This window comes from Acipenser ruthenus, chromosome 42 (genome assembly GCF_902713425.1).
Source record: "Acipenser ruthenus chromosome 42, fAciRut3.2 maternal haplotype, whole genome shotgun sequence".
NCBI classification, from domain to species: Eukaryota; Metazoa; Chordata; class Actinopteri; order Acipenseriformes; family Acipenseridae; genus Acipenser; species Acipenser ruthenus.
Genome location: NC_081230.1, coordinates 8,985,689 through 9,012,889, shown reverse-complemented (window position 1 = coordinate 9,012,889; position 27,201 = coordinate 8,985,689). Strand labels below are relative to the sequence as shown.

General features: G+C 42.1%; 2 protein-coding genes across 10 annotated transcripts in view; one reads left to right on the top strand and one right to left on the bottom strand.

Moving 5' to 3' along the window:
* Positions 1-23,303, top strand: part of LOC131709257 (SPRY domain-containing protein 3-like) — a 40,014-nt gene extending 16,711 nt beyond the window's left edge. For all 4 annotated transcript variants that reach the window (XM_059011610.1, XM_059011612.1, XM_059011611.1 and 1 more), the window contains 5 exons: positions 4,339-4,488; positions 10,610-10,667; positions 14,980-15,099; positions 16,009-16,169; positions 17,460-23,303. In XM_059011610.1, the coding sequence (XP_058867593.1) occupies positions 4,339-4,488; positions 10,610-10,667; positions 14,980-15,099; positions 16,009-16,169; positions 17,460-17,594 (624 nt within the window). In that variant the 3' untranslated portion in view covers positions 17,595-23,303. The remainder of the gene's footprint in view (positions 1-4,338; positions 4,489-10,609; positions 10,668-14,979; positions 15,100-16,008; positions 16,170-17,459) is intronic.
* Positions 22,882-27,201, bottom strand: part of LOC117966930 (LIM domain and actin-binding protein 1-like) — a 33,932-nt gene continuing 29,612 nt past the window's right edge. For 5 of the 6 annotated variants that reach the window (XM_059011604.1, XM_059011607.1, XM_059011606.1 and 2 more), the window contains 3 exons: positions 26,746-26,852; positions 25,531-25,664; positions 22,882-25,151 (listed from right to left, as the gene is read on the bottom strand). In XM_059011604.1, the coding sequence (XP_058867587.1) occupies positions 24,143-25,151; positions 25,531-25,664; positions 26,746-26,852 (1,250 nt within the window). In that variant the 3' untranslated portion in view covers positions 22,882-24,142. The remainder of the gene's footprint in view (positions 25,152-25,530; positions 25,665-26,745; positions 26,853-27,201) is intronic. The other variant, XM_059011605.1, reaches the window with a different exon arrangement.

The window sequence follows — 27,201 nt, the reverse complement described above, 5'->3', positions numbered from 1 at the left end:
AAACGCACCCATAGTTTTACTGGACGCCTTCCGAGTGTAAAATAAAAGTTAAGGGCGTGAGTTTCAGACGAGACAAAGGTTTTTTGGCAGACGACTTTGTTAATTAGCACTGATGAAAGCTTTGGGATGCTTGACTTGAGTTCGTAAGCGTTTGTTAAAAGCATTTTGTTTGCACAGACCGGGACTGAGGTGTTAACTGTCTAATATGTTGTTTTTTTAATTTTTTATTATTATTATTTTTATCCTGGAGCAATTGATGTGCGATTCCTAAGCTGTAACAGCACTGCACATCAACCACAAAATTGAAGGTACCACATTTAAAAAAGAAAAACAGTTACGAAGATATGTTTATATGGTTACGCTTAAACAGTCGTGATGTGAAAGTTTGGACAGCTTCGGGTTTCTCGGAGAGAATAGTCACCTGGTCATGGGACTATGAATGTGGGCAGCAGTGTGGAGTAGTGGTTAGGGCTCTGGACTCTTGACCGGAGGGTCATGGGTTCAATCCCAGGTGGGGGGGGCACTGCTGCTGTACCCTTGAGCAAGGTACTTTACCTAGATTGCTCCAGTAAAAACCCAACTGTATAAATGGGGAATTGTATGTAAAAATAATGTGCTATCTTGTAACAATTGTAAGTCGCCCTGGATAAGAGCGTCTGCTAAGAAATAAAAATAAAAAATAAATTAAAAAATAAATGAATGTAGATCTTTATTCTTTAAATCTAACCTTGTCTGTGGTTCGGGGAGCAGGAGCTAGGGCTCCAATGTTCTGTCCTGCCAATAATATCTTCCTATTTAAACCCCAAGTCTCACCCTTATTCTCTGTCTTGCATTTTTTAGTTCCCTTCCTCCTCCACTATGATGCTGCTCCACCTCTGCAGCGGTCTCCCTCTGGGAGCAAGTGAAACTCGCTTTCCAACCTTTAGAAGCCCAGTAAAACTGGCCTCATCCTCCGCTAGGAAGGTTGTCTGTGAGCCAGAGGGTTTCCTCGGCCAAATCTATCCAAACTCTCTTCCATGTTCCTTCCAGGTTCCCCTTAGGGGGAAGTAACGGTTTCTTCCCAGCCTTGGATGCCGATCGGTTCGGTCTCTGCTCCGTGAGGACGGCTCTCCGCGAGCTGAGGAGAAACCCTGTACTCCCTCACAAAGTCACAAAGCGCTTCTCTCCTCTTCTCCGCTCCTGAGGTTCCTCCTCCACGCAGCCCTTGCTCCTGTCCCATGAATAGGGAGGAATAAATTCATGATCACGTACCAACATATGATGTCTGGCATCCAAATCACGATGCTTATAAAAGATAATTACAGACTGAGAGCCAGTCTCATAAAATCGTCATTCACCTGTCTAATTTTACGGTGCATTGCAGGGTGGTGACTGTGGAATTGGCAGAAGGTGCTGGCACTGTAGAATGTGTTGTGTGCGGTTTGTCACACAACAGGTTTATTGTTCGTAAGCTATGTGGGGTAGGTTTACGGTTTCATATTTGTGAACCCTAATGTGACCCTGAGCAGTAATAAACAAGATAAGTAGTTTAACCTTTTTCTTTTTTTTTTTATTTATTGCCTTGTTTTGCTAGTGAATGAGGCGGCCACCGTTTTGACTAGAACCCTGCGTTGCTGAAATGAGTTTTGATTGAGTGTGAATGATCTCTTAATGGTCTTAATTGCTATTCAGTGTACGGCAGTGCGCACATTTATGAGAACACCCCATTGCTTCTGTTTTGATTTGTTGCGTCTATGAAATCAAACCACTGGAACCGAAAATCCTTGGGGAAATTGTCAAAATAGGTGACTTAAATAGATCATGCATGCAATTAATTTAAAACAGTAAGAGAAAAGGAACACAGAGTCTCAAATGGTCAAATGCAGGAGACTTTTTAGAAGTTGTTTTAAGGTCATTTATTACTGACCAAAAATTGAAATTCTCACATGAGATGTTTTCATGCAGTTTTCATAAAGGGTATAAATGGCAAGTCTTGTGTTCTAATACATTGGCACACTGCTGTATAGTAAGAAATAAATAATAATAATACGACACCAAGGTGTGCTTTGTTGCATAATTACAGCAATTAGGTTCCTACCATTATAAATAATCTAAAGATATATTTTAAAATTACTATATTAGTTATTATAAGCTATGTAAGGGGATGAGAAGATTAAAACCACTGTCAAATACGGTAAAGATTATCTTTTAAAAAGCTTTAATCTTTAACCGAAAAAATGACAATTTCAGTTCGAATAATGCGTGTGCATATTCTTTAGAGATGCAATAATTGACTGTTTTAATCGATTATTGATCGCCGTGTCTTTTATTTGGGAACCTCAACGAAACGAAACGTGGTGCCGAGCTGGAAGTCGGATCGCTTTTTAAGAATCTGTTTCTCGATGCAGGAATTCAGTCCTGCGTTTGTAATATTCTGCACATGCATGTTTTCAGTTGCATTTGACTGCACGTTTTATTTTGCTTCTTGCTTCGATTATTGTTGATTTTACATTTGTTTAGGGTATTGGTTGCTGGTTGCACTTCTGATAGTTCTTGTGAGTGATTTAAGGCTTTGAGACATTGTGAGGAAACTCCGAGTCACGGTACAGAAGTTATCATGCAGTGGTGAAAGGCTGCCTTTGAATAACGTGCGTGTAAATGGGAACATGTGTTTATACTAACTACAATAAATCACATTTATTCATCATTCAGAAACTATTCGGTGGAATCTTCAGACTGCATGAAGTGGTTCTAGAACATGATTAATTCTTTCACTGTTCAAAGTGCAGCTTTAAAACAACGTTAACGAACCTGATACACTTTACATTCATAGACCTTTTTGAAAGCTGGGTTGGACCAGCAGCGGACAGTGCAAAACTTTCACATCCTCTAAATCAAATGGATTTAAAACCTGTACAAAATCTTGAAGAGTTTGTCTTGCGCGTTCTGTTGCGTGGCAACAGGTATGCAAACAGCTTGCCCCAAAACAAAACTCACGTGTTTGAAAGTAGTCCACATAAATCAAGGGTCTTGTACCATGTACTTAACATTTTTGGAGAGCTTTTTAGCTGAAGTTGTTTCAGTGTGCGGCATGCGTTGGGTGCCGCAGATCTCTGCAGGGAACTGTAATTGGTGTCTGTGTTGGGTCTTCTCAATATACAGCTCTGGCCAAAAGTTTTGCATCACCCTATAGAATTAACAAACTTTGCTTCATAAAGTCGAGTCAGACCTGCTGAATAACGTTAACATATTGAATTGCACACCGCTTTGTAGCTTTCCCATGTGCCCAAGTAGATGAAATGGTAGCCGTGTCAGTGATGATAGACAAAGAGAAGGAGATGTGATCCCTTTTATTGGACTAATCTGAACAATAATTAATCACAAGCTTTCAGGATCTCAAAGGTCTCTTCTTCAGATGAAAGCAGAAAAGAAAACATCAATTTCTCTTTTCTACTTTCGCCTGAAGAAGAGACCTTTGATGACTTGAAAGCTTGTGATTAATTACTGTTTAGGTAGTCCAATAAAAGGTATCGCATTGCGATATCATATTGTAGTTTCTTTGATTTACACGATGTTAAATAAAATCTCTAAAATGACACTTTTTTTTTCTTTTAAATTGTCTCGATGATGCAAAACTTTTGGCCACAGCTGTAGAGGTGAAGAGTGTTGTTATTTATTGAGTTTAGTTCATTCTCCGGAGGAGGAGGAGGAGGAGGAAGAGGAAGAGGATCTACCCTTTAGGGACAGCAAGTTAAAACAACAACAACATGCCTAATTGAATCTTTTGGTTTGAGTTGGCTCTGTTAGCAGAAGGCTTGTGGATTGAAGGAGCAGCGAATTGAGGGACTCGGGTGATTTTATAGACGGGCGGCTCACACTGTCGTTGAGCAGTAAGCGTGCCCTGTCAACAGGGATGACATCTTCATCTCGTTAGTGATGTATTCACATTTCATCAAGCCTCTCAACCAACTAGAGTCTGCTGAATGTTTCCGAGTTCATGCAACACACACACAGACACGCACACACTCAAAATAAAAGGGATAGTATTAGCTCATGAAAATAAAACGTTAGAAAATGGATTAACAAAAAAACAATTAGTTTTTAAATGCTGTTTAGATCACAAATGAAAGGAGAACAAAAATCTTCCTTGATATTCTCAACGCGTGCAGTTTCAGCCATCCCACTTTACTAATTTAAACGCTCACCAGCTACCTTTTCCAGTACATTTACAAATTCACCTTGCAGTGAAACCTACGATTGCCACGCAAAAGGGGGGGGTCTTATGGCTCCCCAGTCTTGACATGCGAATGTCTTTAAATGCATGTGACCTTTATTTCTTTCTTTTTTTTTTTTTTTTAGCTACTGGAATACGTGGGCAAAGGGAAGAGTATCCTGGACGTGGGACTGGCACTAGCGCGCCATCCTCTCAGCACTAGGTGCCACTACTTCGAGGTGGAGATCATGGATGCGGGAGAGAAGTGCTACATTGCTCTGGGACTGGCCAGGAGGGTGAGTTGTGAGCGCGGGCTGCAGTTTATAAAGACACTGTCGCCATGGATACAGGGCAAGGGTTTAAACCGGGGGGGTCAGACTCCGGTCCTCGAGGGCCGCAGGGTCGTCTGGTTTTCATTCCAACTTAAGCTCTCGATTAACTTCATTGATCTTATTGTTTGTTCTGTTGGACATATTTCATATTTCTTTCAAGGTCTTTTACAGTTGATTTTAAAAGTGCACTTCATTCAAGGTATACTACCGATTTTTGTAAACATTTTGAGGCCTGGAGAGAAGTGTTAAGTGTGTCCAGTTAATCAAATAATTAGAAAACGAAAGCCAGAAGACACCGCGGCCCTCCAGGAGCGGAGTTTGACACGGCTGGTTTCAGCCGTTCTGAATCGACTCGCGATGTTTCCTCAGTCGGCTTGTTTGTAGAGGTGCACAGATACTCGTACTCGGAGCTGCCTTCGCGGAGTATTTATCGGCAGGTATTAAATAAATCCTTCCATTGATGTGTTGACTTCAAAACAATAAAAAATAGTTGTCCTTCCTTCACTTTTACGACGTGAGTGCCAATTAATGACAATTAACTTCCGAATTGAGCTAATTTGGAAGCACATTACGGGCAGCAGTGTGGAGTAGTGGTTAGGGCTCTGGACTCTTGACCGGAGGGTCGTGGGTTCAATCCCAGGTGGGGGGACACTGCTGCTGTACCCTTGAGCAAGGTACTTTACCTAGATTGCTCCAGTAAAAACCCAACTTTAAATGGGGAATTGTATGTAAAAATAATGTGATATCTTGTAACAATTGTAAGTCGCCCTGGATAAGGGCGTCTGCTAAGAAATAAATAATAATAATAATTTCCCTCTCGTCCGGGACGCTAAAATGAAAGGAAAGGATGAGAGGAAATTTAATTTAAATCAACACATTAATAAATGGACTTGTTTTAATACAGATGTTTAATTTTTTTAAATAGAGGCATTGTTTCCATGCATTTTTAAGTGCAGTTATTATTCTACATACTGAGCATGCACCGTACATGCATAGAATATAAAATCCATATAAACTGAATATACTGCATATGATTGGACACATTATACTCGCTGCATTTTCTAGGCATATACAGCGTTTAATAGTTGTGGATGACAATTGCTGCTCGGCAGCTAAATATTTAAATGACTTCAAAGTTCTGCAAGTACAGACTTAAAAATAATAATAATAAATTCATTCTCGCGTGAATATTTGCGTGCATGTAATCTAGTTTCTGTTATGAAACATCTTCAAAAGGTACCTGCTTAAAACCTACATTTGGCTCCCGACAATTCAAAGCGGTTTGTTTGTGTTTAGCAGCCTTGGTAGTGAGTAGTTATTTCCACTCGCGGGACACACAAACCACTAATTCAACAAGTATTTTAATTGGGAGCTTAATCACTTCGGTCCGTGTTTATAATCCAAAACAACCCAACGACCGGTAAAGTGTTTTGCAACTACAGGGTGGCTGGCAGAGGTACTAGTCCAGGGGCACAGCATGCTGGCAGCATGGGTTATATATAGTGTACAGTGCAGCAACCAACTCCCTTAGCAATAGCTAATAATGATGGCTACTCCAGGAGGGCATTCGTCATTGAGAGGGGGTGTTCAAGTCCTTTTGATATTCTTTACGATCTGAAACTTTAGCAACATACAAAAGTTTAATACATTTGACTGCTTGAAGCTGACCACAAAAAGCCCTGGGTGGTGTGTGTGTGTCTGTTAACATTATCAGCAGCTTTGTTTGCAATATTATTATTATTATTATTATTATTATTATTATTATTAATTGGTCATTTAGCAGACGCTTTTATCCAAAGTAACTTCCAGAGGCTAGGGCGTGAATTATGCATCACAACTACTGCTGCAGAGTCACTTCCAATAGGACCGACGGACGGAGCACAAGGAGGTTAAGTGACTTGCTCAGGGTCACACACACACGGTGAGTCAGTAGCTGAGCTGGGATTGAACTGGGAAGCTCCTGGTAACAAGCCCCTTTCTCTAACCACTGGAGCACCAAGTAACGCAAAGAGACGTTGTGAGCGAAGTCAAAATCAACTCCGGAATTTCCTGACCTCTTTCCTTCCACCTGAAGCTCACATGAAAGGCCTGTGCGTAAGCCAGAATAAGTAGGAAGCTGCTGTGTGAGGTGGTTTCCCGACGCTGCGGTAAACACAGAGCAGAGAAGTTCATGTCGGGGTCAGCGTTAACCCTTTAAAGACCCAGTTTTACAAAGCGCTTCTGTTAGCAAACCTGTTTCCCCGTGCATGTTTGCAGAAATCCGCTTGGCTGATCTGTTTTTTTATTTCTTTACTTCTGAATTAAACTGGCTTTGGCCAGTCAATGGCATTAACAAACACACACCTAGATACTTCTCACACAGTTCTTGCAAGATGCCTTTCCACGTACTGTGTCTGCATTCTTGTTCTTTAAAACCATGGATGCAGGAAATAAAAAGTGAATTAGTTAATGAAGCAGGGATGGAAATAAGACATTGCATAGCAGTTTGATCCATTCCTGGTTTCACTGAGTTTAATAAAACTCACCCTGAGCTTGTTACCTATACAAACTAGCGGCTCATTTTAAGCTTGTGTTTTAAACCTGAAATGGGTGAAACTGCCATGCAATACGAGTCTTCTTTTCATCCCTGTGCTGTGAAATGTTATTAAATTGAAGGAAGGGCGTGTTATCTCAAGATCTGGTTTTTGACAAACCGAGTGCAACATTACTTTTGTTTTGTGACGCTATTTACCTTGAGGAGTGACAAAGCTGACAGATACTTAGATCTGAAATGCATGTTAAGCTACATATGCGGTGGACCACCTTGCATTTTTAAACACAGGATTGAATTGGAAGTTGCAGAAAAATATTTTTTTTTAAAAAGTCCTGGTTAGATATTGTGTAGGCTTTTAAAAGCGTGTGCAGTTGATTGGAAATTTCCAAAACGATGTAGTCAGTGCTGCTTTTGTTTGTCCTGCATTGTCATGGTACTGCCACAGGAAACGTGCAAGTTGTATATTTGACAGGGGAGAATGTACAGTATGTTACTTATTGCAGTGTGCATTTCTTCCACTGTCCCTGGTTAGCTGCTATGAATGGAAACTGAACAGATAGGATCTGGTGCTAGACGCGCTGCAGACCTCATACGCCATGTGTGCTGATGTTAAATAGAAACAGCATGTTGTTGCATTCTTTGGAAATAAATGCCGGATTCCAATTAGTCCTACAAATATTTTGTTAATTTGTTGTGTTTTGTTTTTTTTGGGGGGGGGGGGGGGGGGGATGCGGGGGAGGCTTGTCGATTCTTCGCATGAATGGAAAAAATGAGTGTTCTTGCTAGCCTGCCTGTTTGTGTTTTTTTTATTATTAATATTGATGATACAAATTTTAAAAAAAGAATATACAAACATTCAAGCAATCTCATTGCTGTAAAAAAATAAAAAAAACGAATTGGTGACCGTGGTGAACATCAACAGTATGTACTAGTATAGAGTAAGAAATAAGAAAAGATAGCTTCATGAACATTGTGTAAGTGGGGTTCAAGAACTGGATGGCAAACAAATGAGGTCTTCGTATCATGGAACAGTGTTTATTAAAGAATGCTTTACAGTATGCAGAACAACCGATTGTGTTTTCAAGATACATGTAAAAATGTGACCTACAGACAGACCCGTTGTACAGATCGCTGTATGTCCCCCTCATCGGACAACTCCCAATAACTAAATAATATTAATACCAAGTTTCATCACAATTTCATAAGTGATTTTCATCTGCATAAATGTAAGTTCGACTTGCAGATGGACATAAAAAATAAAACTATGGGTTTGTTCTACAGGGCAGTCGTCACAAAACGCATCTTCAGCTCCCAAAGGGACTGCACAAATCTGCGCAGCCCCAGGCAGAGCTAGCGACTGGGGACGGCTTTACAAAGCAGGAGCATTGATTTATACCTTTGATATGGATCTACCCCTGTTCTGTGCCAGCGCTGCTCTGAGTAGTGTTGACTCTTCTGCTGTAAGGGGTGTCGATGCATGCTGCCAGATAGCAGATAGCAGTTTTATATATAAATATATATATCTATAAACACAGCCAGGGGCCATTGGATACTGCCGCACTGTTCGTACAACATGGATTCTTTTGTAGTGTCTGGTGTTCTCAGCAAACATCACATGGGGCACAGCCCAGCTTTTTAGAGCTGCAGAGACTTAAAAGGAAGGAGCTATGAGAATAGGCTGAGGGAACAGGATTTTTTTTTATTTAGCAGAGAACAAAAAAAAGGGGGACTTGAGTGTCTCTTAAAATCTTAATGGAAGTTGAGAAAATGAACAACCAAACAATACTTTAAGAGCAGTACAGAACTGGGGGAGGGGACCAGATATTTTTCGAATGTGCATCGAATCCTGTGCAGACGCACTTGTAGGAAAAATGACCTTAAAATGAACACACTTTTTTAAAAACTTGGAAAGCATCTTGAAACGTCTTCAGTCTTCAGTGTGTTGTTGAGCATTATGGGACGTGATAAATATGAAAGGTGATCTTGTTTAAAAATTGCGCGTGTTTTAAAAAATGGAAGCAATTTAGGAAACCTTCTATCTGTAACTTTTTTTATTATATATATACTTTTTATATTTGTTTAATTTATGTAAGTCGCTTTGGATAAAAGCATCTTCTACACAATTAATAATAATAATAATAATAATAATAATAATAATAATAAAAACATTAAAATGAGCAAAATTGCACCAGTGGGTCTACATAGAAATCGAAATACATGGGGAGGAAACAAGAATGCAGGAGTATTCTGCAAATGTACCCGACGGTAATTCCATTGAAGGTGAAACAGCTTCCATAGGAAACATTTTTGACTGTCGTCTTTTGTAAACAGAATTCCTGCAACGGTAGTTCAAAGCAGGACTGGTTGCAGGAATGTAAACCAGTCCAATACTCTTTAAAGATGCCTTGAAACCCTTATTGAACTCGAGCAGTTTGTCTCGAGTAGGTGTGCGTTTCAGTGTAACGGGACTTTGTTTTAGGAACCTGTTTACCTTTAGGTGTGATTAACCTGCCCGATACTGGATCTGGAATAATATGACACGTTTTTGCATGCTTTTGGATCACAGGACGGATTTCAATCAAAAGCCACATTAACCCTAATCCTGTGTAAATATCGTATAGAGTTAGTTGTGATTTTATAAAGTATAAATTTTGTTCAGCGTCTTGCATTCAATGCAGTAATAAAACAATGAGCACGTTTAATTAAAATGATAGCATGAAGCCTTCCTCCACCTCCTCCTCCTCCTCCTCCTCCTCGTCCTCCTCATCCAGTTTAAATAAAGAACACAGTCCTCTTCACACAAGAATACTGAAGAAGATGACGACAGTGAGGCACAGGATAACAAAACACATTTCTGATAATTGCCATTGAGTCATCTCCTGTGCTATCAGATGTTGGCCACTTGTGTATTTTATTTGGCACGAAACATTATTATTATTTTTTTATTTTTTTTATTTTGTTTAATGTATTCGCTGCTACGTGGCATCAGCAGCAGAGGCTTGTGAAACGTTTTAGACGCTGTTCAGCGACTCAAAACTGTTAACACACCAATGCAGGGGTGTCGGATTTCGTAAAGATCTGAACTGTAAAGAATAAACCCGTTTGTATTTCGCTTACAGTTTTATGGAGTGCTTCTGGGTTGTGTTGCTCTTATGTCGAGTTTCTCTAAATCTGCCTTTGCCAGGCTTTGAACCTGCTTTGAGCTTGTCCAGAGAACCCGAAGTACCGGTACTGAAAAGCCTAATTCATTCTATTTTAAATAGTGTGAAAAAAGCGACTTTTCAACGCTGTCAGCTCCACCTGCTCCTTCATATAGACAGAGAGAGTAGTTGGGGCTGGCAGATTTGTATAGAATTAGGTAGGCTGTTCAGTCCTGGCACTTATTATTCTCCAGACAAGCTCAAAGCACTGTCTGACACATAAAACTGTAAACCGAACAAGTTTACTGTGCTTTATTTCTAGATGCTGTACTGTGTGGAGAAGCGTAAACCGTTTTCACTGACAGTCAGTTAATGATGCATTTCTTTGTTCTTTGTTTTTTTTTTTTTTTAGGATTACCCAAAAAACCGACACCCCGGCTGGAGCAGAGGATCAGTGGCCTACCACGCGGGTGAGCACCCTGTCAAAACTGAAACAGTGTTTCCCCATTACGTTGTTTAGACAGGTAGCGGACAGTGGGGAAGAGGACGGCTGCAGAGGCTTGTGACACCATCAATCAATCAGTCAATCTGTCAATCAATCTGTCAACACACAACAGAAACAATGAAAGCATAGATGAGGCATGGAGATGCAAGCAGAACAGAACGCAGGTACTGTTGATAGGTTCAGTCTGACAACCACCCTGCACACTTCATAACAAAGAATACGCGAACATCTTTTTTTTTTTTCAACGTGTTTTATTTAGCGTTTCCTTCACGGGCCACTACAGCCCCCTTAATCTCTCCCAATCTGTTTTTATTGATGGTGGTGGGCGGTTGCTATTTTTGCTTCACTCTACACTTGGATAAACAGACAAGATCTTTTTGTTTGCTCGCTGGCTTGCAGGTCTCAAACGTTTACTGTATATGGAGCCCGGCTGTACAGTATCTTGATCTGACATCGATCCTACCAGCTAGTGGTCTCTGTTGCCGCTGGGCGGGTAAAGCAAAGGTTAGGAGATGTATTTATTTATTTTAAATGAAGGAATTTCGCTCGCAGCCTGTGTTATTCATTCTTTTATCTGCGCTGAACAAATATCCTGCCTCCCTTCAAGACCATCAACCGTCAAACACATTATAATGTGATTCTTCCTTACAATCTGATACGACTCCTTAGTGTGTGTGATCCCAGCAGCTAAGGAACATAGCTTGGAGTGAAACCTTCTAAAACAAAAGTTAAAAAGAACAGAGCAGTAATAATTAGTATTTATTTATTTGGCCAGACGCCTTTATCCAAGGCGACTTCCAGGTGTTACAGGGCAGTACAGGGTTACAATGCAAGCTTCATATTGAAACACAGTGTAGTTTACAGTAAGTGCAAATAATAATACTACTAAAGTACAATATGAACCAGGATGCAACATGTTAGGAGATGTTTACAATGACCTAATAGTAATGCAATCCCCAAGCAACTTTCTAATTGAATGCTGGACGGTTAACCAGCAGCAGTGCATTGAGAACACTTTGTCATTCAAAAGCAAGACGCCTTCAGATACCGCTGAGGAGATACGACGGGAACCAGGAGCATGATATTATACAGAGAAAGTAATTTTATAAAGAAAAGAATTAAAGAAAATGGTTGTTCTGGGCTGTCTGTGTGAAGAGAGAGGCTGTCGCAGAGACCTGCGCGGTCGGTAAAGGAAGCTGTGTGAACCTTTTTGCTCAGCCGTCCAGTATTTAGTTAGGGAATTGACAAAAACGGGCAAAACGAACCTCAGCCGTGAGGCTGTGTTACATACTGTAAATCCATAAATACTTTTGACCAAAATATTTGGCGAATCACACCAATAAAAAATATACAAAGCACGTATTGTTAGTGGAATTTGATATTCGTGCCAAAAATGTTTCGCGTTTTTTATTTTTTTTCATATGCAAAAAACGTATAATAAAAGGCTCACCAATATTTATGGCTTTACAGTATACGCGAGGCTGCAAATAGTGCACCAGAGTGAGTATTTGCTTCGTTGTTGCATCTCTAATAATTGATTTATATTGATAATATCACTTATTAGTGCCTTGGTCGTTTATTGCAATGAAAAAAATTAATTTTGTCGGTGCCTGTAATCTTTTTTTCCCAGATGGTCGTCAAAAGCTTAACGGGATCGGTGCTTCTGCAGACGAGGTGTTTTGATCCTTTCTCTTCCTGTAGGCAATCCTCTCGTCACAGATTTTAAAAAGTAAAGCGTTTTGAGGCCCATCTAGTTATTGCAGAAAGGTGGCTATTCAGGTGTTTGTGTCTAAGATAGTATTATCTGTGGTCATATTGTACAAGCTGCGTCGTGTTGCGTTTGAACACATGGCAGCTCTGTAGACAATGGTCCCTCTTAGAAGATTAAGTATTAATGAACTGGCCTGGCCCAGACTACAAAAGCAGTCTGTTTTATCTAAAAACATGACAAGGTCAAAACGCTGTGGGTTTAATGATTCATCATTATAATCACAATTCATACATTAATCTTGCCAATTTGTCAGAAACAGAATTGAACTTCCTTGATTGAACAAGAGGCTGATAATCACTGAGGAATGGTGACATATCCCAACAGAACGCGTTTGCAGAATCATCGTCCTGGCGTCGATTTGTAAAGCTGTACGCTTTTGGCAGTGTTAGGGCAGGTTTTTCTAATTTTTTTTTGTCCAGCCCTTATGTTGTTTTTTTTTTTGGTTTTTTTTTAATTAAAAAAAAAAAAAAAAAAATGTAAAGCTGTGGAATCAGACTTGTAGGAACCGAGATGTGATTTTTTTTTCTTACTGGACCTGCCAGAGTGTGTGTGTTAAGACTGCGGTCTTGTTCAGAGGCTGTGTTAAGACTGCGGTCTTGTTCAGAGGCTGTGTTAAGACTGCGGTCTTGTTCAGAGGCTGTGTTAAGACTGCGGTCTTGTTCAGAGGCTGTGTTAAGACTGCGGTCTTGTTCAGAGGCTGTGTGAAGACTGCGGTCTTGTTCAGAGGCTGTGTGAAGACTGCGGTCTTGTTCAGAGGCTGTGTGAAGACTGCGGTCTTGTTCAGAGGCTATGTTAAGACTGCGGTCTTGTTCAGAGGCTGTGTTAAGACTGCGGTCTTGTTCAGTGTTTGTGTGTTAAGACTGCGGTCTTGTTCAGAGTGTGATGCGTTTTATTCGCCTATCTGATTTAGAGACTGCTTTGACACGTGGGTTCACCCACCGAACAGACAGAGCAAGAACACATCTCTCTGCTTGTTGTTGTTGTTGTTATTATTAATATTATTATTAATATTATTACTATAATTATTAGTAGTAGTAGTAGTATCAAGAAGCATCCTGGCTCTCTGAACTATCTTAAAGGGGTAATCAAGGCTTTCAAATTCAGTTTAGCAGCAACTGAATAATCATTAGCACCTCCACCCCTTTTTGTTTGGTTGAAAATCTTCTTTCTTGCGTTCAATAATTTGGAATACACAGCTGTATCTCAAAGACAATTTTACAGGTGAAAAGATACTGCTGCTGCATGTTGTGTTTCAAATTTTCCAGCTGCAATCCGCAGCGTTGGACTAATTTGCTAGCATTATTTAGCACTCCTTTTTTTTTTTTTTTTTTTTTTTTTTAAGTGAATTGCTTCCACGTTGTCACAACCGTTGTACTAAAGAGTTCCAGATTTTGTTTTCACTTTGATCTGTTTATCCTGCCGCCATCACGCTATAAATTCACTTCCATCCTACCTGTGCAGCAGATCCCTGGGTCCCCCCATGCTGAGCCTTGCATTTCCAGTCTAGAGCTCTCCACATGGGGTCAGGACGTGGGGATTCTAATAAAGAAGAAAGCTAATTTATAGTGTGGTGGCGGCAGGTTAAATTTGGCATTGCCCTGGAAAAGCAAAACGAAACGGCTTAGTGAGGAGAGAATCTCGCTGGCAGAGGTTGTTCGAAGGTTTTGGTTGTTCCTGATGATTTGTCCTCACACCGATTTGTTCGCGGTAGAACCCTCTTCTCAACCCCTGGAGGAAGGAAGAGATAAAAGTGACACCCACCCACTTTGTTTAATTTTAGATAGTGATTGTTTAAACAGTGTCGTCCCCCCCCTGGTTGCCAAGGACGACCAGGAAAATATTTATAGTCAGCCTCGAATGATGGAAGCCTGCGGTTTGCTTTGTTTGCTTGTTTTTTAGTGATGCTGTTTTGAATGTGTTTTTTTTTTTTGTTTTTTTTTTCGTAATGTAAGTGCTTTTTTGGAGTGGTAGCGAAAGGTGCCAGCAGGTGCATTTGGATATTAGCAGGGTGGGATAAGTTGAAATCACGAAACCGCAAAACAACTGCACAGCATGGTAAACCCAAGGGCAAAACAGCAATGAGGGATCAGCCACATGGAAAAAAAAATATATATATATTGAGTCTGATAAACAGGCAGTTTTTTACTGTCAAAGTGTATGTAGCTTTGAATGCTTAGCTTGCCAGCATCTTCCCCACTGTAGAATGCATTGGCCAGTCTGAGTGATTCTGTTTCATTTTTTTTTTAAATTGAAATTCTGCTTTTACCTGGCTTTCAGCTTGCCATCATTTGAAAGCCTCCCTCATTCAATTCAAATCATGTGACACTATGGCAACTCTGTCGGCTCCCCCACCTGACCCAGTACTTAGGATTCTCCTGACAAGCTTAAAAGCCAGATACTGAGAAAAATTATCAGCTCGATCCTGGGGAAGCAGAACCCAGAAACACTCGGGCATGATTGCATACACTGTGTGTCTGCTCTGACGCTGGGGTCTGTCCCTCCCCAGACGATGGGAAGATCTTCCACGGCAGCGGGGTGGGGGACCCCTTCGGGCCACGCTGCTTTGAAGGGGACATCATGGGCTGCGGGATCATGTTCCCCCGGGACTACATCCTGGACAGCGAAGGTAAGACCACCTCTCCATCCCACTGCAGTCTAATTTTAATCATCGCTTCTGTGTGCGTTTTCCCAGATGACAGTGGTACATTCTCTTCCATGCGTCATACACACAGAATACAGAACGAGAGCGCTGTGGTGTTTTAACTCCAGGAGTAGCGGAACCGATTCAGTCTGATTTTGAGCTCCACAGAAATCAGGTGCTGACAAATCAGGTGAGGGTCGTTGGTGTTGTCTGGGCTGATTTTTTTACCATTCCAAGTGAGAACGAGTCAAAAAAACAGCAGCTTGGCTTTCTGCTGATCGCTGCTTTTCTTTAGACTCTGTGGAGAAAAGCGATCCACACAAACCCAAGCAGCTGTCTCTTCACTTTCTTCACCTGGAATGGTAAATTCGGTTCAACACCAATCGCCTTCACCTGTGAAGAGCTTGATCCGAGTAATCGGATAGTGCAGCACTATATTACAGAAGAGGAAGAAAAATCTGTCCAAGTATGGCATCAAATCTCTTAGAGAAGGGACACAAATCTGATCTGCACAGTAGAATGCGTGTTATTTATTTCCTAACTCGTTATTGCCTTGCTTTCTTGCCCGTGTTATCTTTAAAACGAATGAATGCGAACATGATCATTTTTTGCTTTTTTTTTAAAAATGTTTGTCCCAACACTAATAATGGAATAATCAGCTCTACCCAGGAGTAACTCAGCACAATACCTAGGAACGCTCACAGTTGGTGTGTTAAATAACTGAGCGGCTCAGAGCGAGAGTTTTTCCTCTCACTCGGATCACCGATGAAATCCTCTCTGCAGCTCGGAGCTGCTCAGGGTGAGCAGGACTGAGCGTGCCGTGAAGTGGGTTCTTTCAGAGCCAGTGTATCTTTACCTCTCTGTGTGTCCTTGTGTCTCTCTGTGCTTCCCCAGAAGACAGCGATGACTGCCTGAACTCCATGGAGGTGAAGCCGAAGCAGAGGCGAGTGCAGAACGTGCTGTACCTGAACGACGCGGACGCGGAGGAGGAGGAGGAAGAGGAGGAGGAGGAGGGAGAAGAGATGGAGCAGCAGCACGATGGCAAGAAAGTCATGGTAAAGAACAGAGCCTTCAAAACCGACAAGAGCTGATCACCCATTAACTGGTCCTCCTTTTACAATTTGGGGAGGGAGTCCACATCATAAAGTGATTTCAAGTATGTGAGCCCAAACTAATTTCAGTCTTTGAGACAGACAGATACCGTTGTCTTTATGACTGCACACTTATTTTCTCATTGTCGTTGTAAAAGCCAGCGATGTACAGTGGATGATCCATAAAACTCTCGATTTTTAGTGGCACATTTAGAAATTCTGAAACGAACTTCCTGGAACTCAATATGACAAACGTTTCGACCTGTAAATCTTTCGTGGGAGACGTTGGGGGGGGGGGGGGGGGGGAGAGCACAGAAAACCAGGACACATGTTTGGAAATTAAGTGGAGACAGATTTCAAGTAGGGAACTCTTCTTTAAACAGAGAGATTGGGGGCAGAGAATGGATTCCCTTTCCGTGTAAATGATGCTGAATCACTGGGACCCGACTTGATTGTTTTCAAGATTAAAGTTTTAATCATCTACTAGGAATCGGAGACACTGTGATGGGCTAAATGGCCCCGTTGCTAAATTTAAGTTCAAAAGAAAAGAAGACAGAATCTTGTCTCCTAATGGAATGCTTGGGTGGGCTGTTCCATAAAAGCGGAATGTTCCATTACGTTACTGTCTTTTAATGTCAGAGAAGCCCCAAAACATTTTTTGATCAAACCTCTGTGGATTAGGACAAACCCATTCCATCCATCACCACAGATAGCTTGGGCTTGCCGTTAGTCTAACTAACCAGTGTAACTAAGATACCGTTTCCACTGATGTCATTGGACTGACTGTAAACATACACAATGCACAGTTTAGGAACCTACGTTTTTTGTTTTTAATTGAAGACATATTGAACTGTTGATTTAAAATAAAGTATGTGCTAACCGCATGTTTTCCACAGCTCCACTGATTATCGAGAACAGGTTCAAACAAAAGTTAGCGCAACTGTCTGACTTTTCAGATGTCATTGTTTTGAAAAAAAAAAAGTTGCACTTTCTCCTACAAACACAGATCAGTTCTTCTGATAGGCGTCCCATTGTGCCATCTAGTGGCGAGTTACTGTAAAAGCAACAGATTCCCGAAATGTGTAGTCAGACCGACTGTACCCAAACTTATCAAAAACAAGCAAAGAAACTCCCGTCAAAACCACCCACTCGCGGGCTGTTAATAAATCTAATTTATTTCTTATTTTCTGCAAGCATTCAATGGCCCGCTCTTTTCATTCACTAACCTCTCTCTTTCTCCTCCCATTTTACCAGGTGTTTTTCACACGGAATGGGAAGATCATTGGGAAGAGGGAGGCTGTGGTCCCGACCGGAGGGTTTTACCCCACCATCGGGATGATGAGCAGCGGGGAAAAGGTTGGAGTGGACCTGCATCCCTTGAGTGGCTAAGCTCGGATCGGACTCCGTCACTCCCCTCTACAGCAACCCAGCCAGACTCGGACTCTCACTCACTCTCTCTCCCCTCTACAGCAACCCAGCCAGGCTCGGACTCTCACTCACTCACTCCCCTCTACAGCAACCCAGCCAGGCTCGGACTCTCACTCACTAACTCCCCTCTACAGCAACCCAGCCAGGCTCGGACTCTCACTCACTAACTCCCCTCTACAGCAACCCAGCCAGGCTCGGACTCTCACTCACTAACTCCCCTCTGCAGCAACCCAGCCAGGCTCTGTGATAGGAATGTATTCAATATTTCAGGCTGGCTTCAAAGACCCCACTTAGCTCTAACCGAATGCTGCCATTGGGTTGTCCAAGATTATTGCTAACCAGTGAAACCAGCCATTTCAATATGTCATTCAGACAGACAGAGGCTGAAGAATAAAATCATGGCCAGCCGCTGGGACAGACATTGCTGGTCCCCTCCACTACCACCGAGCAAGGCTGTGGCAGCACTGATGCCTAGCGGCTGACACGTTGCTGATGCTGCTGTCCTTTCACTGAACTCCTCTGCAACAGGACTGAGAAAAAATAACAGCGATGGCCAACGCAGCTGAGAGATTGACACTTTCCCCAGGACTAGCCTGGCCAAACTTTGACCCGTGACTGTGTAAAAGCAACAGGGTAATCAGGCACCCACATTTTTCTTACTCGGCGGGTGAGATCTGAACACCTCAGTGCTTGAGCGGAGCGACGCGCACAAGACTGGGGAAGACGAAATAAGAGCAGCAGAGTCTACAAACAACACAACAGCATCTGAGACGAGGCTGTAAAACCACCGCCAGTCTGCAGAGCAATCCATGACCACACTGAGGCGTCGACCCCCTTCTCTCTCTCTCTCTCTCTCTCTCTCTCTCTCTCTCTCTCTCTCTCTGCGTTCATGTCAATGGATGAGTGATGGGGTTTTTCAGTTTTATAGTTCAGTACTACTTGGTAGGTTTGGTGGAGGGACCTAGAATATGGGATTTAATCATTTAACTATGTGAAGGGTTTCCCAGCACAAGCAATCAAGCCTTCTTCAATAGTCTTCTATAAAACCGACATGCAGTTTTTAGTCGCCAAATTCGGTGGCGTGCGGTAGGAACCAATGCTTCAGAATCTGTGTGCACTTGAATCCCGTTTTAAAAAAAAAATTCCAGCAAGAAACTGGTTTATAGAATCGATTCCTCAAACGGGTAGCTTGTTTTAACATTAGATTTAATTTGTAAAAACAAAAATAGCCAGCAGTGTGCTGTACAGCTGTGCAGTTACCAGTTCCAATGCATTGTAGGTTTCAGCATTTCAAATAATGCTGCCCTGTGCGAGTGAGTGTAGAAATTCAATTAAAACTGATGAGACAAGGGAGGAGCCCTACCAAAAATTGACATAGATAGTCACAGCGGAGAATGTACAAATGAATGAGTTCTGGGGTGACTGTGTCATTTTTCCAGTGTGCTCCCTATAGCTAGAGTCCAATCAATATTTAAAATCTCACTCTACATAATTTTTTTAATCTTGAAAATATATTTTACAAATAGTCTAATAAAATATAGTGCTAAAGGTCAGAATAGAAAAAATTTAAAAAAAAAACACTGACAAATATAAAGCTGTATGCATATACATATATAATGTTATACTGTAGGAGGGCAGAAATAATCACTTGGCTACTTTGCACTGCTGCCTGTGAAAAAAAAAAACTATGGGAAGCAGCTGCTTGCACTACCACTGTGGGTCACAGAGGGTGCTGTAGTGCAACAAACAGCAATGCATTGACCCAGTGGAGCACAACTGTGCCTTAGATTCCATTCCAGCCAGGACCTAAATCACGTACCTGAAGAGTCAGTTAACTAATGTAGGTCCTGCATGGGACAGGAACCCTGACCGTAGTTGTGCACGGCTGCATTGACGGATTTAATACGGGCGCCACCCTTTTACAAGCAAAAAAAAAAAAAAAGGGTCTCAATTCAGAATGGTTTGTTTTTCACAGCGGTTGTGTGAAGCGACATTACAAAAACCCTCCTGTATATTTAAAATATATATTGTAGAAATACCCTAACTTCCAGTCTGCACAAAAGAGGGCTGTAAATACAGTAGATTTAAACCGGCGTTGTTCAAACTATCGGGCACATTTTCTATGAAAAAGGTTCGTTTAGTTCAGCTTTTGAATTTCATTTCAAATGATAACCATGCTCAATTCCAGCGTTTTCACAAAGCTGCAAGATACTATAAAAAAATAAAAAAAACAACGCTGGATCCTCACATCTTCGGTTGAACGTCGAGTAGAAACACTGCAGTTTTTAGGATTTTTATTTTATTTAAACCGTTTTTAAACGTTCAAACACCTTCCAGTCCACATACAGTAGATGTTTACAATGAGGAGATGTATTCAGCTTGCTTTCCACACCGCGGCACTTTCAATCCATCGTGCCTGGCTGTGGGTCATATGCAAAGTTTACCTTCTGATGGAGAGAATGAGGGGGAGGGTTTTGTAAGCATGGTCAGACATGCAAATCTCTACAAACGCCTGTGTAGATTCCTACCTGTGTGTGTGTGTGTGTTAAAGGTAGGAGTCGCAGGCTCGTGATGCTACAACTATTAGAAATTTAATTTAATGATGACGCTGTGGCTGCTAAAACGCATCTGAGATGTTTTGGGAGGGCGGTGGGGCAGTACTGTAATCAATTCAACACTTGAAACTCGTCTAAAGTCTGGCAAACTTCCATCCCCTGCTCTCCTCTCCTCCACGTGGCTGCTCACGGTTCAAACGGTTTACACTTATATTTTTATATATATCATTTTTTGTTTTGTTTCATGTACAGTATTGCAAGGTTTGTGTCTGGTTTTAAAGACCCCCTCCAAACCAGCTGTACCTTTAATAGGCAAGTCCAAGATTACCACGAAGCAAGGAGAGAGATGCCTGCATTAGGAAGATAAATATCTTCCTCTGAATGCCAGTGATGAGCAGGTGTGTGTAAAACTTAGAGCTGCAACAAAGAGATTTTTCATGTTTTGAATATTCTTTCAGTCCTGGCTCATCCAGTCCAGGTTATCTTCGTGCCGTCTGAAATCACGTTGGAACCTCACCGCAATCCTAGGTCCCAGTCTGAGGTCGTGTAGAAATATATGTGAGAAATATACTTGTCCTGTTTTTATTGAATAAAGGGGTTCTTTTTTAATTGTATAACTTTGACACGACAAAAATAATTCAGGACTGAAAGGGTTATTAAACTGATTTGAATATCCTTTTATTTCGATTGAGCTGGAAAACAAATTTGCACCATTTTACAGTAAGAAAAAATAATCTCACTTATTAAAGAAAGGATCGGTGAACACTCATCTCTACAGTAGAATGCAGACCTCATTAATGCATCAGTTTCCTTTGCAGGATATCTTTTTTGATGTAGAATTTATAAATAATATGTTGCAGTAGAGGCTTGTTCCCTTTTCAAGTACGAAATGTAACCATTACCGTATGGGTATTTACTTCATAAAGATCCCCAAACCTGAAATATACCAAAGCTGGTTTTTTCTTATTGACCCCAAGCAACAGATATTCGGTCCCATCCAGCCCTCTTTATGAAATAAATAATCGGAATGTTTTGCACACTTCTGGAAATCAGCGGCTAAAGTTGAACACGTAGGATGAAAATATTTCACTCCTGCTTCGTTTTTCAATGTTTTGTTTTAAGCTTTACATTTTACAGGGCAAATGTACCAAGAAAAAAATAATGATTTGAAATCGTTTGCTAGTAGTCATAGGTCTGACCCCCACTGTGGGTAACAGAAATTGAGATGAGAACAGAAAAGATTAATAGATCTGTGGGTTTATTCATGTTTTGTTTATACAATAACCTGGATGTGCAGCTGTGGCCAAAAGTTGAGCATCACTCTCTAGAATGAACTCATTTTGCTGTGAAAATTTTTGAATGAAACCTGCTGAATAATGTTACGTTAACATATTGAATTGCACACCGCTTTGTAGTTTTCCACATACTTCATGAAATACTGTACTACTATGCTGACTTCCGGTAGGCTTTTGCGATATCATTTTGTAGTTTCTTCAATTACATGATAATTAAAATGTATAAATAATGTTCTAGAGGAAGAGTTTTTTTTTTTTGTTTTGTTTTGTTTTTTTAAATGGCTCAATCCTAAAATTCTAGGTGAAGCAAAGTTTTTGGCCAGAGCTGCATGTCAATTTTGATCTGATTTTGAAATACAAAGACCAACTTTGTTTTCCCCCAAAAAGAACCTTTCTTTAGTTTGTGTGGAGTGAGTTAAAAGGTGTGGTCCCAGCTAAAAGCTTTCTTCTCTTAAATAAAAAAAAAATCAAAGAGGCAGAGAGCAAGTTGATCGAATGAGTCTGCATCTGTCATCCTGCATAAGATTCTGGAACCCCCCCCCCCCCCCCCCACCCCCACCCCCACCCCCACCCAAACAAAAACCCACCAGTCCCAGCTCTCTTGTATTTATGAAATTGCAATAGGCACTGTCCTATTTAAAAGTGTATGTACATAACCAAGATGTTTATACATGTTAATAAAAGATGGCTATTTACACCTTAATCTCCTCTTTGACGCCTCTCTGTGGTCAGTGCCGCTACAGTCCAGCAAGGAGCATCTAGAGCAGGCACTTCCACTCCTGGTCTTTGGTTCAATTAAACAATTTAGAACAGGGTTGGAACAGTTACACCTCCATCCAGACCCTGACGTAGTTAATGATATCATTTTACCTGTTAAACCGCAAGCAGAATAGCCCTCCGGCACTGTGATTGAACACCCCCCTGCCCTCGAGTGATCCCTGGGCTTAAAAGACAGAGCTACAAAGACAGCCTCAAAGCGCAGAATCTGTTGATCCTAGAAGAATGATGGATGAGGGACATGTTTGAAGTCTTGAAAATCTCAAAAGGGGTTGATAAAAGTGAACCCTACCCAAGACTTTACAAAAGACTGATACAGAAACCAGGATCAGGGGGACACAGAGTTGGAAATGAAGTGGCGCTAGCCTTAGGACAAGGGAGGGAGGCTTCTTCACACAGAGTGGCGCATGCAGTGAATGGGCTACCTGGTCCTGTTCAGGCAGAAACAGTGATCATTTTACACTTCTGTCATGTTCATGACATATTGACCCGCTGCAATTTCAAAACGCATTGAAAACTGCCTTGAATTGATCAAACGTTTTCTCTTTGCATACGTTTCTCTTCTCTCCATTCCCCCTTCCCCCCTCCCCTTTTTTTAAATTAGAAAACGAATCCACACAGTTTTGAATAAAAACAAATTTATTAAAATGCTAAAGCAGTAAGAAAAGGCAGACATTATATACCTCTATTAAAAAAGAAAAAGAAAGAAAGAAAGAAAGAAAAAGTCAGTCTTAGCCAGGTGTCCAATACTACTCTGGACAGACAGATTCTCCGAAAAACACAAACAGGTCTGTTCAAGACCCCTAGAAGGTGGGGACAGGTGGTTTATATTAGGGCAGCTGTGCTGATGAGGAATATTCTGCAGCTGCCTCTGAACCAGCTCTGGTGCAGGCATGAGGAGAGAAGTCAAGACAGTCAGGCCTGTGCGTTTGGAGCGGTTTGTACAAGAAGGAGACCTAGAACACACACAGCCAGGGATGAGATCGATTCAGATTTAAAATCAAATTTCCAATTCCATCAAAAAAAAAAAAAAAAAAACACAAGGTAACTGGCACCAACCCTATACACAACTGTTACAATTAAGTTAAACCTTTGAGAGCGGATAGGATCAAGGAGAATGATTAAAATTGACCAGTGCCGTTATAAAAAAACGCTACGTTTTTTTTTTTCTCTTGTTCCATTTGGCCATCATCAGTTAGCGAAAGCAAACTTTTCACAGAAAGGAGTACTGTACATTTAAAACAACACAAACAAAATAAAAATAAGTGGAATGCCTATTAAAGTGCCGTTTCCAGCCTTTAAAAAACGCTATTCAAGTCATTGTATAGCCAGCATTGTATCCTCGTAGTCCTAGCGCAGTACATCAGTGCAGGTTTCCAGTTCAGTGAAGATAGCCCTGCTAATTGGAGATGCTAAACCCAACTTTAAAAAAAAAAAGTAAAAAAGCAGAACATGATTTCACTACCGGAACGAAATGCAAGATGCGACGTTACAAAACAAAATCAGTATCGTGCATTTCATTTCCAGCGAGAGCCAGATTAATGGAAGATAAAAATTAAATTCGCCTGGGTACCAAACCCCACTCATTTACAATTACCAACTCAGAACAAAAAATGTAAAACAAAATTAAATATGCATTCATTAGTCAGAAGATATAAAAAAAAAATAATTAAACATTACACAAAAGAAAATTAAGGGCAGCTTCTTAATTAGCAATGAAAATCAGAACAAACTTTATATTTCCAAAAGCCTGTGCGGTTAACAACTAAAAATCAGAGGAGAAAGAGAGATGTAATAACTTGGTTGTGAACAAAAAGCCCATCACCAAAAAGAAATTCAATTTTGTGTTTATTTAAAATCTTCTCATCAAAGCTGTCTCCGCTCAGTCCTCTTCCTCCTCCTCATAGTATCGATTCCTCTTGATCAGCTCCTCCACAGACAGGTCCTCCGCCTCCTCCCCGTCCCCCTCCCAGAAGCCCACGTCCTGGGACTTGCGGTTGCCGTGACTGGGGAGCACCTCGGGGGTTCGGTCCCCCTGCTCCAGGGCCAGTGTGGAGAGCTTCAGATCCTCCTTCTCTACTGCAGGAGAGCGGGCGGGCGACGGCTGGCTCTCCTCTGCCTGGAGCGGGCAGCCCTCGCTCTCCGAGGAGGGGGTGGGAGAAGGGGAAGGGGAGTCTCCGTTCAGCACGCGGTCCCCGGTGGCTTCCACAGGAGGCGCTGCTTTGGCTTCCACCTGCACCCTTTCAGCTGGAGACTCCAGTTTGGTTTGTTTCAGTTCTGGGGTCTGTGCTCCCGTTCTCTCCTCCTCCTCCTCCTTCCTCCTCCACTCTTCCTTTGCTCTAACCGGCTCTCTCGGTTCCCTGGGGGCCCGCACAGGACTGTGCGCCACGGTGAAGGGGCGGCAGCGTTCCTTAAGGGAGGCACTTCGCCGCAGTTTCTGCAGCTCGCTCCGCTCCTGGTTCTCGCCCTGCTCCTGGACCTCATCCTCTGGGGGCCACTTGGCTTTGAAGGGCCTCGCTGTACCCGCCTCCACCCCTGCGCCCTGGCCCTCAGCCCTCCCCCCCTGTGGCTGGGGTGGCCAGGTGATTTTCAGCCTCTTGGTATCCAGAGGTTTCTCCGCAGCAGGTCCCGCGGTGGAGCTCTTGGATTCGATGGTGGCCGCCAGGACGTTGACCTTGGCGATGGGGGAATCCTCCACTAGGGGGCACTGCTGTTTGTCCGCGGGGGCCAGTTCAGGTCGCTGGTGCTCCTCTCCCTCGCTCTTGCTTGCCCACAGGTCCTTGTGGGGCTTGTGACCGAAGCCCTCATCGTAGTTCCCCTTGGCCTTGAACAGCTGGTTGAAGTGAGGTTTGCAGTAGACTGTGCCATGCAGGGAGGCGTAGTTACCCAGACTGTTCAAAAAGAGAGATGCAGCTTATTAAAAAACAAGGCTAAACTCAAACCCCTATCCACACTACCTACAATAATGGAAACCCACATTATAGCTATGCACATAGTTTAAAACCAAAAGAAAGAGTTTGGATAGCATAGGAATCAATTAAACAAGGCACAAAAAAACTCACCCTTGACAAATTCACCACTTTAAAAAGTGGTTACTTAGCACTAAAGACTCCTCTACATGCTTGTATGAAATCGTTATCTCTACACATTACATCCCTTTCAGCCACTCTGTGTATATATAAAACCGTACCAAGTTCACTACCTACGCATCTGCTTTTAAATGCCGGTCTTGCGACGGCGGTTAACCCCGCGAGCGCCAGGGCGTCTCACCTGAGCTTGCTGTTGCAGTGAGAGCAGCGAAAGCAGCTGCTGTGATAGACCTGCTGATTAGCCACCAGCTTCTCCAGGGGGTAGACAGTCTTCACGCACGCCACGCACGTCTCCCGGGCCGGCAGCTGGAACTTCTGTATGAAAACATCAACACTGCCTGCGTTAGTTCCCTGCAGCAGCTGCCTTATAAAAAAAGGGTTTCCCCTACAGTAAAAGCACAGCAAAGTGTAATAAAGCATAGTGAAATCATGCAAAAGCATAGGTAAGCATTGTGAGGGATGGTAAAGCAGATTAATAAACATGGCAAACCAGGATAAATGCATAACATGGTAAAATGCCATGCTGCTCCACACATTTAAGCATCATAAAAAAATCCTGTACTGAAATAATGCCCAACAACCCCTATAGGAGTCCAGGGGGTGTCTGGTGATTGCAGTCTGTGCAATTAGCCCACCCTCCATAGACACCTGCACAAGCCTGGCTGTGAGATCATGCAGTTTAGAGAGTAGGTTTCCCTTCCTAGGTCACAACTGTATGCTCTTGGGTCACAACTTTTTATTTTCATTTTTAGACATTTCTTTGTGTGAACTCTATGGAGTTTGAGAAGTTGCCCGACCATAACTTTGGTGGGGTGGGGTGGGGGGGGGGAACCCACATGCATTATAAAAAATCAACACCGATAGGCAACTTAACATGGTACAATTATACAAGCAGTGACTGAATGGGTTGTATGGGTGGAGTGCCCCTCACTGCAGCAGCTTGCCAGGCGTCCTTATACTCACACTGCAGAGCTACAAGAAGACAGGATCAGGGAGAAAGCAGAGGAGAAGCAGGAGGAGGAAACGTCAAGGAGCAGAGAGGAGGAGGATGAACAACAACAACTGTGAAGAAAAGAAGGATTGAGGACGAGTCTAGCAGTAACAGCACCGGGTGGAACACACGCCAAAGAAAGAAAGAACGGCTGTGTGAAGGAAAGTACAGCACAATAAAATAGAAAATCAGGTACCATCGGCGTATTCTGGTTACCATGAGACAGGCTGAAACATTGGATTATTTTAAGTCTAAACTGAAAAAGACCCAAATTGATGTTTTGATATCAGCCAGCTACTGTGAAGTGGACGAGCACCAACGTGTCATCGTAACTGCATTACAACTGGGGAGAAGACGCCCCACACACGAGGTGCATGTGCAGGCGTGCGATGAAGGGAAGCACACCTTGATGGGTTTGGAGACAGAGTTGTCCAAATGATTTGAAGACATGGGGCTCTTGGTGCCGGATCCAGACAGATTCCCCGACTCTGGATCGCTCTCCACCTTCCCTGCTGAGAGACACGGGGGAGAACAGAAGAATCTGGGTGGTCACAAACCGGAAAAAAAAAAGACTACATGCAGTGAACAAGAGGGCAGAAATGGAAGCAGAGTAAAAGTTTAGAACAGAAGGGAGGAAGCACTTTTGTTAAGAGTTATAAATGCATGGACCTGGCAATGTATCTAAACCAGGATCTAAAACACTGGGAACATTTGAAAAAAGACTTGTTAATAGATTCTGTGTTTAAAATGAGTCTGTCCATAGGGGAGAATGGTGTGCTAACAAGGGATGAGCCTTGATGGGCCGAATGGCCTTTTCTCAAACTTCTTATGTGCTTAATAAATAAAATAAATAAAAACTCC